Genomic DNA, 16,950 nt, shown 5'->3' with positions numbered 1-16,950 from the left:
CCCCCCCAAAAGCATACGTATTTGGACATCTCCATATGTATTATTCCGGAAAGGCCACTCATATTATGCATAGATGCATCAAATAAGTATATGAACAAAGAAGAGAGATCTGTGAGGATATGCATGCATTTTTCCATGAAAGGAATGGGTTTGCTTCCTTCAGATTCCGAACACCAGTGTCCTCCCTATGTAACGACGTCTCGGTGCAGAAGAGCGAGATGAACAAACTTCCATATTCACCTGAAACAGCCTCTTCCAAAATTAGTTCTGCTTTGTAAATAAGCTGTCAATCTCTTCTTCAGAACCAGAATATACATCAAAGTCAAGATACACAGAGGTGATCTACCCCAGGTTAAATTTTCACATTGAAAATATCCTTCCTCATACCTCAGATCAGTATCCTGTTTTACTGGTGAACTTTCACTTGGACCTGTTATTTGTCACCAATATGCTCCTTTTTTGATTTGTTATAGATTGTCTTGATGCTAATAACAATTGCATAGAACAAATATTCTATTAGTCATTGTAAAAAAACCCAAGTTTACTTTGCAGATGGGTAATATATGGCAAGGCTTTGGTCCAAAATGTTTTATCTTGACATAGAAAAATTATATGCAAATATATGTATGTCACACTTTTTACTTTTTTGTTAGTATTTGGCTTTAGAAGGAATTCCTGCAACCCAAACAGTGCTAAAAATGTCCTGCAGATTAAGATTTATTATGTGCATGTGCTGATTTTATGTATATGTATCAATGAGAAACTGTATTCCCTGTAATAATGAAAACTTCCAGCCTCTCTCAGCTATTAATCCTTAAAGCTACGTACTGCTGCTTTCTTTTTGTGTTTGAAATTTTCAAAAGCAGACTAGGGCATTTAGACACATATCATCTGTTAATTCTTAGTGGCAGACATTTATCTAAATCCCTTACACAGTTTTTTATTTTTTAAAAATTATTCAGGCTTCCTTTTATCTGCTCACTTTCCCGTCATAATGGCATTGGTTAAGTACTGCCTGTGTTAAAAGTGTTACCTCTCGGTCACTGAAGACGATTAGACAGCTTTATACCAGAGGAACCAAAAGGGTGAAACAGTTAGGAAAGAATTACGCAAGTGTATCAACTGCACTGTGTTTTCTTCTGGAAGAGACTGTATCTTCGGAAGTGTGTGAGCTTGCCTGGTGCACTGGCTGCCTCATATATTCTGGGATTCTTCTGGCATTAAAATAATGCTAATTAGAAAAAAACCCACAATTGCTATTGCTATTAATATTAATAGCAACATTATTTATTTTAATGCAGTTTGCTCTTTTTCTCTCTTTTAGTCCATCATAAAGAAGTTCTTGATAGATTTCAAGTAAAAAAAAAAAATCTTTTCCCATTCTTTATACGATTACAATTTCTTAGAGGAACTAAAAAAATGAAAATCTCCCTTAGGAACAACCTCTCCTTTTAAGAGTTTTCTATCTTTTATTTCGGTCATTTTATATCCAGAAGACTGCAGCAGTGGAAAAGAGAGGTCAAAAGGTGGAAACATCAATGCTTATGTAATCCCCAAAGAGGATTATTCCCCTCACAAAAATGGCTAGTATGACACGTGAATTAAGGATATTCATTCTGTGTCTGCACATCACTTGTAATGGAATTGGCGAGCCTTTAGAAAACCAGAGCAACACGAGAACAACTGAGCTTTTCCCATGGTATCAGTGTGGACAGTACTAAAGTTCAAATCAGATTTTCTAACCCAGCACTTGCCAAAGAGCTCTGCGGAGCCTTCCTTCCTCTCGCCACCATACACTTCTGCCAACTAAAGGATGACAGGTACAGATCTATTAGAAGTGGGAGAAGGGGCACCATTTGGATTTTAGCACTCCTGTTAGTCCTGGCAAATATGCACGCATTGTTTTCTCATTTGGACCAGAGCTACACCCATTCCCAGATGAGTTAAACACATTTATCGTGTTTCTGTGCCAGGATTACACACTATGATGTGGTCTACAATATGAGAATAATAAAAGTGTAATGATTTTCAAGCACAGTGTATATGTAGCACTGGACAGATACTGTTGTTACTCATGTCATATGTCAATGAATGCAATAGTCAAAGGCGTTTTATGTTTGGTGGGCTCAAAAAAAATGCCTCTGAAGATCTACTGAATGTGCCAACTCAACTTCTGATAAAACTTTAGGGGAAAAAATGTAATTTAATAGCCTCACAGCTAAGATTTCAAAATGAATGCGTCATTAAATTGGTATTTACATATCACATACAAATGCCCAAATGCTTAAAAACCAAACAGGATACCCTCTGAGACCTAACTTTAATAACTGCATTTCCCCATACATGCATGTTTTCATAATGAATGTGAAAAATTCCCACGGAGAGTTAACTTAAAATCAAGGCATTATCTTTATACAATAGGACTAGATAGTTAGGACTTTCATTCAATCAAACCAGCTTACCGTCAGTAAAGCGATGAAGGAACTGCCCTAAAAAGCAAACCAGGCTCAACTGTTATCTTGAATTTTATTGATTTGTTCTATGTTTAGACATATTTTCAAAATCTAATAAATGACTTCTTAAATTTTTTCTCAATTCACTGCAAATGATATGAGAGAGTAAAAAGGATCTTTTTATTATAATTGAAAAGTAGGATGAGCTGGAATAGGGTGCCTTGATTGAGCATTTCCTTGCACATTGGACATATTCATATTGTTGACGCATTTTAATAATGTCTTATTTTTTTAAAAAGTACGTGGTAAGACTACTTGTATTGATGTCAGATCATTTATACCTTGCTCTGCTCTTGCCTGGTTTCTCTTAAGAGACAGAATGTGACAAAATAGTATGGTTTCATTTGATTGTGATATTGGTGATATTTCTGGCTTATTTTTCATGGCTCTGTCACCCCAGATTCAAAAAGATGCTGCTTCTCCTCATTTGCATATCGGTTTTCAGCAGCAATTTTTCATACTTGACTTGACCAATGTGATTTTCACTGCTGTATGCTGACTTGTCCTATGGTATGACTACCTGTATCAATTCAGAGGACTTAAAATACTGTCTCAAATTTGCCTGCAGATAGTTCTGTGAAAACAGAGGGTTATTCCACTACCAGGAGCATTCAGACACATTTCTATCACTAACTTGCTGTCATCTGCAGGGGTTTTTGAACTAGAAATACTTATCAGGTTAATATTCCTACCTTCCAACTCCCAGCAGCCAAGTTCTGCAGTGCCCCTGCTGCCCCCTCCAGCGTGTCTGGATTTGAGCACTCAGAAAGAAGTGTGAGGTAGGGTTTGACTATTGAAGGGTGCCACAGCATCTGGATTCCTTTGGGTGGTTCTGCACAGTCTGGGAGAGGTCCTACGCCGTCCCACTGTTGGAAAGTACAAATCAGATTGTCAGCAAGGAACAGCGAAATACTTGACAATTGCCTCAGTTGAAGCTGTAACATCCATGTCTGCGTGTGTGAAGGCATCTGCCTGCAAGCAGCTGTTCTCAATTTTAGCACATCATGTGATTCTTCTTAGAGAAACCAAATTTCCTACTCAACACTCCTTACAGAGGAGCTATAGCATTGGCAGAAATCACAGTGTTTTAGCTAGCTGACATAACAAAAACATTTTTCGCTGCATTTATTTTTTTGGGTGGCAACAGAAGCCCAGTGAACATGAACCTATCTTGAGAGGCAAATCTAGAACTTGCATGTGAAGAGAATTTCCGTTTTCACATTCTGCTCGGTTGTCCGCATTCTCTCTCTTCCCATGAGAGGGGAAAAAACAACAACATGAAACATTAATGTGGAAAACTAAATCATGCAAGGCCATGAGCCCTCCAACCCCTGAAAGGCCCGAACGTGACAAGTCTTCTCAAACTGCTCAACAACTTCTGGCTTCTCACTGTGCAAGTTCTGGAGGCGTTCAGCCATACAGCCTGCCGGCCAGCCGTACAGTCTGAGACTCCAATGTGGTAGGTAGAACCACCTCTCAAAACAGACTCTTCCTCTCGTCACATACACAGTTTTGTCATGAAAATAACCCTAGTCTGATATCCAAAACGGGCAATATTAACACCTGGATGACAAGCAGGTTATTGCACAAAACCTACTCCTACCAGAAGGAGAAACTTTGTTCCAGGAAAACAGTGATTCACCTCTCCAGTGGAATGCACAATACTTGCACCTAAGCATGAAACGTCTTAAAAAGAAGGTAATTCAAGGACGTTTTTGCTTTTTTTTAAACAGAAGATGTGGAATGCGCTTTTAATGATATTTTAAATGGGATTTATATCTATATATGTAATATATATTTTTCTTTGCTTTGCTTTGCAGATAAAGGGATTTAGAAAATTCATAGCCTTAATACCAGTGTTAAAAACAAGCCCCGACTTTTTAATACAATCTCTTTTCTAACACCTCTGACATGTACAGATTGCATGATATGATGCAAAGTAAACCTTTTAATGCCATGGGTTAGAGCTTACTGTGATTATGAAGATAAAAAAATGTGCATCATAACATTAAACATCTAATAGACATACAAAGATAGCACAGGACAAATTAACTCCTTGTTTAGATCTGCAACAGTTAATTTTCCTAGCTGATTTAATTATGAGTCAAAAACCACAATGATACTTGCACCAGGAAAAGACCTAAATTTGCTCATTTTCAGGAAGTATCAATCATCACTTTATTTAAGCTAACTTCAAAAATCTACATATAATTTAAGGGACAATCAATCAAGTCTCATCTAATAACAACTAACATAGCTTACTCTGTTAAAAGGTTTTGCTAGATTACTACCGTTGAGAATCCAGAACACTATTTTTTCTAAATTAAAGCAGAAAAAACACCAAAATGGAAAGCTAGTGGGACCATTTAATACATATAAGCAGTTACTCAAAACCAGAAAGCTGCTCAGATATGAAACTCACTGCATTGGACAAAAGTTACCATAGTTTAAAAGAACTGGCACAGCAATACCCAGCGGTAGTTGAGAAACTACAGGAAAATTGCTTTCTGGAGAAACAAGCCCTTCCAATGTCACTATTATAGGGCTGTGCTTTTTAATTTTTTTAATACATTTCTGCCTTTAAACCAATAGGTTGATTTCACTGTATGTGACTCAGTTCTCCTTTTTTCTCCATATAAATCACTATCCTTGCCAGAAATGACTTCTCATCAGTTCATAAAAAATACATAAAAACCTGCTTCTTATTTTAACTCTTGGGATTCAATCATTTGCATTGTCAGAATTTTTTTGAAAACAAATGAGAAACATGACCTCCCACCAGATTTGGGCTTTGTACTTTTGTAAGTCCACTAATGAATGACTTGTGATGTCCAAGGGCACAAATTCAGGTATTCATCCATCTCATTCCAATTTGCACAAGTTACGGACACATTATGCAACTGAATAGTGTTTGTACAGGGTACTTATTATCTCAGGGACAAAGTATATGTAATGTATCAAATGTATCAGATCGACCCAATCCATTTTTTGTGCACATGGGGGGATGTAACATTTTTTTTTTTAAATTCAGGTATTTACAGTCCCAAAGACTGCTGAAAATCAGTGAAAATCAGCTGATATAAATAGAGCTGTATATATGTTCATGCTGTGCCGGTACTTACAAAGCACTAGAAATGATACTTGCAAATAAATTAATATTTAATGTGGTTTTGCCATTCTGCCCAGTAATGAGAAAACATTTGTAAAAAAAGTGAGACAAATTACTGCATTTCCCTGCCCTTCTTGCTACTCTTTAGCACATGATTATATTAATTTATCACCAACTGTGGGAGAAGACGTTTTTCTCAAGACACCGTGATGCCTCAGGGTCCTTGTAAGGGTGATGGAAGTCTTTGGTACGGTACCTGCACGTGCAGTGAAGGTGCAGTAAATCCAGTGACACTGGATAATGCCCTGCGCTGTTCTTCAGACGCGGTGCGTGTGCCCAGAGCAGCTGAGCGGCACGCATAGGGAGGGTGTCACTGCCAGCCACTCATAACACACGTGCTGTGCCTACGGTAGCCTCTTCAAGGTCGCGCGATAGAGGCTGACCAAACAGATGCTCCTGTAGGCTTGACTTGTCACGCACTGCCTGTCTGCATGTTTCAGCTCCTCTCTGCTCCTGCATGTGTGATCTTGGCTAACCCTTCATTGAAGGGCTTAACGGCTTCCGGCATCTTCTGCGTATCCGAGACCAGTGCCTGCAGCTGTACAGCCCAACTGTTGTAGGACATGCAAGGCTGATACGGATCAGAAAAGAAGCTACTGCAAAGGAGACTTTCCTGATCTTCACCCGTTTATTTTGTATTTCATAAACATCAATTGCCTGAGCAAAAAAAATATTTTCCCCAAAACGGTATTACAGTCCATTTTCTCAAATGGTGGCTAAGGCATGGCAGAAGTTGCTTCGTAGTTCTCATTGCTCAATATTAATGAACCGAGGCAGCGTGTTAAACAACTCTACGCAGAGAATTACTGGAACAGTTACTGTATTGTTGCAGACCATCAGGAATGATCACTAAGGTCTATTTGAAATAGGCCGTGGATGTATTAGGAGCCTCTGAAAAAGAGGACGACTGCATGCAATTACTCTTCCTAGCTTATGCTAAGGAGGAAAAAAAAAAAAAAGTCATAAACAAATATTCCTTCCAGGCTTCCTTCCTTCAGCTCAAATTACCCACATATATTGTGGTTGAAGCTGACAAACTGTTTGTTACGTGGGTGAGATACAAATCTCTCATTTCCTGAAACTGGTGCAAAGAAAGGAAAGTCAAGAATAAAAAGCTGAATAAAAAGATCTTTAAGAACAGACTTCAGAGAGTAAGAGTACTGTAATAAAGTTTCCAAAGTTTTCACATTACTGAGGAACTTTGAGAGGAGAAAAAGATCACTCATGGAGATGCTCCCCTGTGCCACACAACAGATTATCTACCACCTTCTTTCTTATTTTAATGAAAGCAAATACATGTTTATTGTGTAATTGTACTGAATACCATGGAAGGCTTCCACTGAGTAAGAGAAGTGCACTCTCCATATTTTGGTTTTTGCACTAACAACCTCAGGTTGGTGGGGTTTGTTATTAAGGAGTATCACATGATGATAGGTTTTCCTGTGATAACAAAACAATGGTGGCTTATTTTCATTTATTAAATATGAGTATTTGCCTTTCCCCCAGTCTGTGCAAAATACCACTACTGAAAAAAGACGACCTAGGAAAACTCAGACAAAACCCAGCAATGACTAAAACCATCTTGATTTCTCTCCAATGATCGTAGACATTTGAGATAGTCTGATAAAGCTGTAGATATGCTCTTTGTAGTAGCAGCGACAAAATTTATACCAGCAATTGAACAGTGCTCACCAAAAGCTTTTTGGAAATGCCAAAGACTTTTAAGCTAACAGGTCCCCTAAGAGGACAATGATTTCTCACCCTGCGTATCTTAGTGGCTGTGGCAGTCTATGCCAGCTGTCCCTAGGCATGTCTGTCCAACAACCTCTTTTGGAAACCTTTGTCCAAGAGATGCATTGGCCAATACTGTCAAGAGCAGAAATCTAAAGTTAAGCAACAAAACCTCATCAAAATCACAGAGCTTGCTTTCAGGGGTGAAGGGAATCCATGCAGGTGATACAAAGGAAGCAAGAATGCCACTATTTAAAACAAGTCAAATTTCAGTTTAGACATCCAGGCCTAAAGATAGGTGGTGAATATAAATGAAGGTGTCTACTGACACAGAGACTACAGGAGTAGAGTGGGAAAGGGCAGAGCTGCTGTGGTCCAGCAACATGATGCAGTCCTAACAAAACTGGGTAATTTTTGGATGCAGTTTATTGCATAAATAATGGTAACCTCCCCAGTTTGATGCAACAATGTTTACAATTTTGGGAAAGGTATTTGGAATGCTTTCAAAACATTCCAATGTTTTGAATCTTTATTATTAATCTGAGATATGAATAAATCTAAATTGTACTTCAGATTATATATTACGTTCTTAAAATAATTGTCAATGCTTTTATTCAACTTTTTTATATTATTACCCTTAGCTAAGAAAAATAATTTAATGCGATTTTTGCATTTTGTCTTTGCTTAAAACCAGACACCTCCCAAATAGAACAGGATGGGGTTCAATCCAGGGACAAAAACCTTTGGCATCTCCCTACATCTCCTTCTCCTCACCCCTCTCCTTTCCATAGGAAGCTGAAGCTAATGGGCTTTGCACTGTATTCCACAAAATGACAAATACAAATTAAATTTAATAACCCTGTAGTTTTGACTTTGAAAAAACCCTTGGTAATACATGATACTGAGAGATTCTCAGAGTATATGAAATGTTTCTGTGCAGGCAAGCAAGAATTTAGAAATGGTTGCTAAGAAGCTCTGTAAGGAGCTGCTCAAGATAGTTGATTTCTTGCTAACCAACACTTGGCATAACTACCTTGTGCAAGACAAGGAAACAACAAGTGGAAATAATATCCTTCCTGAGCAGAACGTACTGGCAACACAGCCTTTCATTTCTAATCTCAGTTTAGATTATTAGCTAAACCCAGAAGCCACTGACATTTCTCTGTTCCTGTGCTTATTAATTTGGTATGGCTCGGTAGAGTATTGAAACATACTTGGTAAAATAGTAGTTTCACCACATGAAAAGGCATATCTGACAGCTTTTTTTTTTATTCTTTTTGAAATATTATTGCCTTAAACCTGCTATTTCACCTGGATAGAAGACTTTACAGCCCATTTAGCAACCATGCCAAAGAGGTGTGCCAGTCAATTCATAATGATATATAACTTGAAATGTTGCTGTTATACCTTAAGGCTCCTGACAGAAGGTGAAAGAGAAGGTCAGGCTCATTTCAAAAGTGTCACTTCCAATCAAAAATCAAATTTTGGGCTAGATTCTGGCTTGACAAGAATGATCACAGATGGGGAAGTCGAGAGGAGCATGAAGCCAAGAAGTCAGCCTGTTTCTTCTTAGTGAAGAAAGAAAAAGAAATGAAATAGCGCCACATGTGTATATAATGGGCTACATAACAAGAAACCAAATAAGGATTAATGACAACTCCCTGGCTCTTTTACTGAAATTGGACCATACATCTTATTTTCCCTAACTGCTTTTTGTCATAATCCTCATTTCTCATACAGCTCAAAGAATAAACCTCTTGGCAGCAGGGAGCATACCGACAGCAACGACAAAATTTTCAGTGGTGGAAGAACTAGTTTCCATCTGAACAGTGACATGACACAAAGCAGAGGTTGAAGTCTATGATGTCCTAGCTGGAGATGAAGGCCTCTGCAGCTGGAGAGCTTTGTGGGGTGAGGGCTGGGTAACAGCTGATCACAGGTAAACAGCAGAGAGAATATAACAAACAACAGTGACAGCAGGGAATTACTTGGGGTCTGAGACCGAAATAAAGTCACATGAGTCTCACTTATTTTTCCTGAAGCCTTTACAGCAATTTTGCTTTCTGTTTTTCCATAGATAATACCAATGCTATACCTGGCTTTTATCGTAAATCTTTAGAAGGTTTAGGTCTCTTCCGGCATTAAAGTTGTGTGACAAAGCATATGCCTCAGGAACCTGTCTAAGCTCTGGTAAACCACCGAAGTGAGGAAGGATTGTGGGCTCTTTTAATACCACCCACCTTTATTCTGAAATGAGGAGACCACGTGTTTCCTGTGATCCTAAGGGAACTCCTTAAGTAAAGTCATTTGAAAGGTGCCATTAGCCTTAACTATGAACTGAGTAAAGAAATCTCTCTTATTTGATTTCAAGATGTAGAGAAGTTGCAATTGGTATAGACAACTGAGCTCGTTAATGAAAAATATATTCCAATTTGTTCTTGAAAGGCCTTTCAAAGAAAAACACATTTTATATCACCACTCAGTTCTGTTCTTCTCCTCAAGTAACTTATGTGCGACTACAACTGAAATATAACCTAGAGAAATAGGGTTAATTGTTTCCTGAATCACAAAACAAAGAAATTAACTTCTATGTTCTTTATAGAGAGAACCGATAAGAAAGTCACTTTAATGTTACAGAAGGTTTGTCCTGTTTTATGGTTTAAGAAACAAACTCCCTAGCTGTGTATGGGATTTTTATTTTTTTTAAATTATAGAAAACTGCAACTTCATCCACATCCACTGTCTAAAAGGATACATCTGGTATTACTGTCTAATTACAGAGGTTTTGCTACCAGTAGCTTTTAGTTAACTTGCATACTTTTATTAAAAAATTAAATACCACCCCATAAATGCCCATATTGGTCACTTCAGAAGGAGTTCAACAAAATACACACTTGAGAAACTAAGTGAAGGACTGAAGAAGTATACTGTAAAAGGAAAATTTCACAATTGCATTCACTAAAATCTGAACATTTCCCCCCCCGCCCAGTTTTGTAAGCCTTTGAGGAAGACTGAGACAGTCAGTTATATTATACAAGAACACCATGTACTGCCAAAAAAAGACAGAACTATACCTATATTCAAAATACATATTTTCTGGGGACATAAAATATAGCAGGCTGCAGAACTGGAAACTACTCCCCTGTACGAAGGTGTCACAACTCTTAGAGATGTGTCTGTGCCCTGTGCTTCGCCTGACAGGAAAGGCAAAAATCTCAAGTATTAAAGGAATCACACAGGTAAATGACTGGAGTTTTAATACTGGGCTGAACTCCACTTTGTGTATCTGTAAGTGACAATAATAAGGAGCCTAAATAAAAATTTGTTTTTATGTTTGTGAAGAACTTTTCCAACAGGTAACTAGGTTTGTATTGCCTATCATGAATGACCTATTAAAAGTAGCCTGAAGCTCAATGCCGTCTCTTCACAGGGCACATCGGTAACCAACTACTTTTATATCTTTCTCATCTTCCTTTTCTTTGAGGTTTCCTTCCACAGGTTCCAAATCCGTGGTGGTGTGCGGTGCTTTCAGTGTTTCAGATGTTGTAAATCATTGCATTCTATGAAGATTCCATAGGTATGCCTTGGTTATTTACATGTAAAACACTGTCCATCATGAGCGTGATCTTCAGAACTATACGATATTTCAGAACATAAAAGCTTCCCTGCTGAGGCACTTAAAGGAATGAGCACTCCAAAAACGGCATCCCGAGGAGAGCAGGAGATCCGTTCTGAAGGACAGAACAAGCAGCAGGTAAGCACTGCAACTGGAAAAAGGTTATGAAAGGCATTACCTGGGAAAATTTAACAGTGTTGCAGAAAAACGATGAGATTACTGTAGAAGAATATGTACATGTGCAACACACAGGGCAGGAGTCAGGGAGACCATATATGGTGAAGGACATGTGAAAACTTTCTCCTGCAAGCTGCAGAAAGTGTTGATGAGCTTAGTTTAGGTGGGGTGAATTCTGACTAACCTGAGGAACACAAGATGATCCTGTTGTTAGAGACCCTTGCCTGGAAAAAAACAACCCCAACAAGACACCCAGGAATACTGATTTTTCCTGACACACACAGAAAGAGTAAATAGAGTATTCCTGACTGTGACACAGTCTAGAAGAACAAGATCTGCGTTTCCAGTTAGTCCTACTTTTCAGTAGCAATGAACGTACTGGGGTCCTGAAAAACTGAAAGACCATGACAGAGCCAAAGAAGCAGAAAGAACTTTTTTTTTTTTTAAACATAATTGGACTGGGTGGTTTCCAGAAAGAAAGCCAACTAAATTTAGTTGTGTGCTCATTTTTGCAAAATAAATGGACAAAAAAAATTACCTTTACCCTTACCCCAGTTTGAGTTGGGGGTCAAGCTCTATGCTATTAATATAAATGCACAGTTACATGAAAAACATTCTTCTGTTCTTCTTTTCCATTTATGAGAGTAACTTGGGAGAGCTGTTTCTGGCACGGTGATCTTGCTGATAGACCTCAGTCACATTTGGTTTTAGTAGCATTCTAGTTAACTTGAGAACATATTTTAAAATGCTTCTTTGGTCAAGAACAGAGACTAACGCACGCTGCAGAAGGCTCACAAGGCTCCCTTAAACTCCTGAACTGAATAATAGCCACAGGTGAGAGCTGGTATATGGCAAGATGGGGTAGGCTGTCCAGATTTAAAGGGAATGAGATGGAAGAAGAAAAATTGTTAGAAAAATATTTCTAACGTTTGTGCAAAGTGGTCCTGTGCACCACAAAATTAGTTCTGGAAAGAGTGAATTTATTTCCTTGCCACAGAAAAGCCTAGTGAACATAAATCTGAAAATATGTGCATAGTTTTACTTTTCTTTGGATTTAAAAAATTATATTAAACCCTTCCATTAGACAAACACAAGCAGATCTGAAGTGACTTTTACCATGCTGCATGCTGATAATGAATGCTCGCAGAAACAGACAAAAGATATCTAAGAGCAGGCAGAAGCACGCATATTATAAAGGAAATCACACCCAAAAGAGATTAGTTCTTTGTCCTGGAGGAGGAGGAAGATCTTTCATAGAGAACCTTTAAAGTATAGAGGAGTCTGACAGAAACAATGAAAGAGTCAGCAGTACAGAGTTAAAACCATGAACCTCAGATCCAGAAGTCACAGAAGGAATACAAACGGAAGAGTTGAAAAAGGCTTTATATAGTGTGCATGTGTGTGTTGGTAAACAGAGCATCAAAAGAGAAAGGCGAGTTGCAGTATGACCCATTCATATCCAGACATGCTATTTTTGTTGCTGCGCTTTCAATAACTGCAAGCATAGCGTGTGGGAACTGTTAATTCAGGAACAGGGATGATGACTGCTTTATGGGGTAAAATTAGCTTGCTTTTGCACTTTTTATCTCGCTGTAGCCTAATACAGGAATCCCGACTTGAATATGTTATGGCCTTTTGTTATCTGATGGAGTGTTTAACTAGAAGAGTAGGTGAAATTAAGGTCTTACTAGTCATGAGTGCTGCATTTTTCAGTACCTGAATCTTAGCTTGTTAATGTTCCTGTAACTTTTCCACATTAACACAATCTGCCTTCATGAACTCAGGAATATTTTCAATACTGATTTACATCGTTTATGCAAATACCCTGTGCGCCTAATTGCTTACTCATTTGAGTATTTTCTTTGGGCAATCTGCAAGAGAAATAAATGGCAATGGAAAAGACTAAGTCTAAGAAGAGATGGAGAACTGCCTGCTGCCAGCACAGGTCATTTAAAAAAGTTCATAAATCAGCAGCCATTCTCATTGCTATTTAGTGAGTGTACTGATACAACGTCTTCCTCCATAACATCATTGCCAGCAATCCCCAAATTTTACGTTGTTAATGGGAAAACAAGGAGATAAATACACTTTTAAAGTCAACTCACCTAAAATAAAAACCCACAGCACCTCAAATAACTTGAGGAAACTATCAAGACTGTAATTCTCAGTCTTTGTTTGGCAATGACATTAAATACGTCAAAATATGCGTGCTTTTTTAACATTCACTAATATTGCTTGATTCAGTCCTGTACAGTTTTCTCTCAACACATAAAGGCAGAGTACAAGACTAACTTTGAAACAAATAAGTATACAAATGTAAGCCTAATATTTGCTTGCATCAAGGCCTCTCTGCACACAGATGGCTGTGTGGAAGTACAGTGTAAAGTATATGCAGATTACATCCAAATGTTAAGACTTACACTTTTCATTATAAATGTCGTCCTTTAATAGACTGAGCAGTTTACAGTATTTATGGCGTTCACAGTGTACCCATGACTACAGTTTCCAGGTGCCACCACATAATGTGAACCTCTCAAGCAAACATATTTCCTTTCATTACTTGAGCCATACTCTGTTTTAAGCTCTCAGCTAATTAACAAAGGCAACAGTTTTGTATATTATGCAGCATGCACTTTATTCCTAATACAGCGCATTAATCATTTATATTTTAAACGATGGGCACTTCAACCACTTGCAACGCAGCTGCAAGTAACTTTCATTACCTGATCTTGTGATTTCTTTTTCTTCTTCTTCTTCCCCCAGCACCCTGAACTCTCTGTGTCTTTTCCATTGGCATCACCACAGAGTAATCCATCAAGTTCATCTGTTCCCATCTGCTGTCCCTGAGATGTTTCTGCAGCTAGCCTGTATGAGAGGTTCCTCAAAATGCACACACAGTTTTCAACGGTCTGAAAAGTGTGACAAAAAAAAAAAAAACCAAACCAGAAAAAAGTTAAAATCCTTCCCTTGCTCACTCTTTATACAAAGCAGAAGAAATACCATTGATCTTTGCACACACATTTTCCCAGCACAATTCTTATCTGCTCATTTCTGAGTGCTCCCCAGGTAACCACAACTTAAGAGACTTAGAAATTTTTATGGAAAGAAATCAGTAGTCTGAACAATATTTTTTGCATGAGTTTTTTTATTGTCATTCTGAACTTCATGCTGAAGCCCCATGTGAAACAGAAACCAAGATAAAAAGTGATCAAGAGAACCTGAACACACGCCAAATGCCAGCAAACTCCCACCTCAGTGAACAGAAAGTGGCAATAGGTTGTGGGTTTTTTTGGGGTTTTTTTTTTTTTTTAAAGCAGAAATATAGGTTATTTCTGGCATCAATTCTATGTAAATTACCAAAAAAATGGGAGCCGAGTTCCATTTCACAAATACTTGTAGCATGGACAGATGATGTTTCTCGAGTCCCAGAAGCAAGACTAGGAATCTCAGGAGTCTTGCTGCTCTTACTGCTTCTAGCCAGGCTACAAACAACTTGTAAGCAGCCTTTCATCCATTTGTCCCCCTAGTAGGTTGTGCCTTCTGTAAAAGATTGTGATGGGAATCCAGAAATGGAGTGAGACGCAGCCGAGGAAAATGACAGAACTGATAATTCAAGATAATTTCTGCAAGTCTAAAAGAAGCTCAGTTTAGACTTGCTTGAAGCCTACTAATTTAGTTGGTTCAATTTGGTTTGACTACCCTTAACAGAAAGGACATGTGCTTAATTTTCTGGAGGCAGGGAAAGCGTGGTTAAAAAAGCCAGTCTGTATCTATCTATATTTATTTCCATTGTTCCTAATACTTCATGGAGATAAGAAGCGATAGTCACTACTTTCCATCTCTGTTGCTCCATTAACCCAGAAAGGAATGACTGTGAGGCTTTCGGCTTGATCGTACTCTGCCATATTCACCAGGAAGGCAAACAGATAGGGCTTCATTTACTTTCATACGCTGTATGAGCTTATGCCAGGTATGCATTTGGCACATGGTTTTTGAGATGACAGCAAGTTCCACAGATGATAATGAACACTGAACTTGGGGAAATTTCACATTACATTTGTACTAATTTGAAATCTCCAGCCAAATACGTAAACACATGTAGACTATATATATATATGCAGAAAATGTGAAACTTCTTAGTGCACCTTTCATACCTCAAAGCTTTGTTGCAGATCTCACGGTGTCCATAGAAAGTTTGCTACCTCTTTTACTTTTCTTTAACATTTCCATATTCGAATTTTATTCACTCTTGCTAATATTTACTTCTGCACATCCGTGATGTGCTGAAGTTGAAGGTTTGCATTTGTTGATTAAGGTTCTGAATTTTAATTCCCCTTTTTACAAATAATAGTTTTCACACTTAAAATTCTCATTATGTCAGAAACAAATTAGCCAAGTCCACTGTGAGGACAACGCTAGCTCAAACTAAAAACTGATAAGCAACCTTACAAGCCTCGAATGCAACCAATGCCTTCTTCACTAAGGTGATCTCGTACAAGCCAAGAAAGCTGGTTCTAGTCATGCAGCTGGACAGACTTCACTCCTTCTTGACTTGTAGCTTTGAACATTCAAGGGTCCTTGTATTCCTCATTCCTACAGATATTTTTCAGTTTCACCATAAGGGGACTAAATACGAGTTTGGTAGTCTTAATAGATCAAATTAAAATTATGAACAGTACCTTTGTCAGGTAACCATGTCGAAGTCACTCATTTTTAACATTTTAACTTGAAGTATCATAGTTTTTTCTTATTAGACATTTATAAGAAACACTGCTGCTAAGATGCTTGTAATGCTGCTAAGATTTATACACTCCTGACCTCACCAACATGAGGAACGACTCTAACAACAACTCTGCATGCACTTGCAAGTCCCCCATCCTCTTTCAGAGCCTGCAAGAGCAGGGACCTGTTTGTCAGTATTTCAGTTTTTAGTCACTAACAGCATTACAAAATACTGTTAATTTGTAATATATGTACTTACAGGGCAACTGTCGTGGCATTTGGAAAACAACATTTATAACTTTATTTTAAAGTTCCATTTTTTGTTATTATAGCACCATTTTTGAAACTAGATTGAAAACTGATGTAAAGCCAGTTATTTAAATATTTAATTTAATTAAAATTACATTCTACTTTGGGAAAAAGATAAAAGGTAAGAGGCTGCACTATGGTGTTTGGTATTAAGCTGCACAACTGCTTTATGTCATACAGTTAAAAACCTGTTAGATAGGAGGTTAAAACTACTAAGGCAGGGAGAATATTTTTTCTCTCATTTCTTCATTTTCTCCTCCATATATGACTTGGCCTGCAGTTTTTCCATGTCAGACCAGTTACAAATGCGAGTATAAACAGAACAGTCTATATTAACAATAAGAGGCAAAACAGGGAGCTTACCGCGCTCCGTATTTAAGCCTTTTTAACAGTAAAACAATCTTGAAATCAGCTGGGTCACCTACAAAGAAACTGCTGAAAAAGCAGCAGCCGAGCTGTGAGATGGGGCATGAAGTGACTTCTTCCACCCAGCTCCCACTCAGTGGAGCCAATGCAGCCCCTCTAACTTCTCCTTTCTGTTAGGCAAGCCAAATCAGGGAGCTTTGAAACAGTCCCCGGTTCAGCTCTTCCAAAGCTAATGAAGCTAAAAACACCCCCGCGTTTGGGGGCTGCGCTGCAGGAGGTGGCAGGGAGGCGTGGGAGGCAGCTGGCCGCAGGCGGCGGCCGAATTTGCTCGGAACCCGCTCCAAGTG

At 38.3% G+C, this 16,950-nt stretch overlaps 1 protein-coding gene across 2 annotated transcripts in view; it reads right to left on the bottom strand.

Annotated features, from left to right (window-relative positions):
- CTNND2 (catenin delta 2) overlaps positions 1–16,950 on the bottom strand; it is a 566,936-nt gene that overhangs the window by 88,118 nt on the left and 461,868 nt on the right. For both annotated transcript variants that reach the window (XM_075728121.1, XM_075728122.1), the window contains 2 exons: positions 13,930–14,115; positions 3,206–3,379 (listed from right to left, as the gene is read on the bottom strand). In XM_075728121.1, the coding sequence (XP_075584236.1) occupies positions 3,206–3,379; positions 13,930–14,115 (360 nt within the window). The remainder of the gene's footprint in view (positions 1–3,205; positions 3,380–13,929; positions 14,116–16,950) is intronic.

Source organism: Pelecanus crispus, chromosome 2 (genome assembly GCF_030463565.1).
Source record: "Pelecanus crispus isolate bPelCri1 chromosome 2, bPelCri1.pri, whole genome shotgun sequence".
Taxonomy (NCBI): Eukaryota; Metazoa; Chordata; class Aves; order Pelecaniformes; family Pelecanidae; genus Pelecanus; species Pelecanus crispus.
The sequence above is the reverse complement of the archived record's forward strand: the minus strand, read 5'-3'. Positions and strand labels throughout refer to the sequence as shown.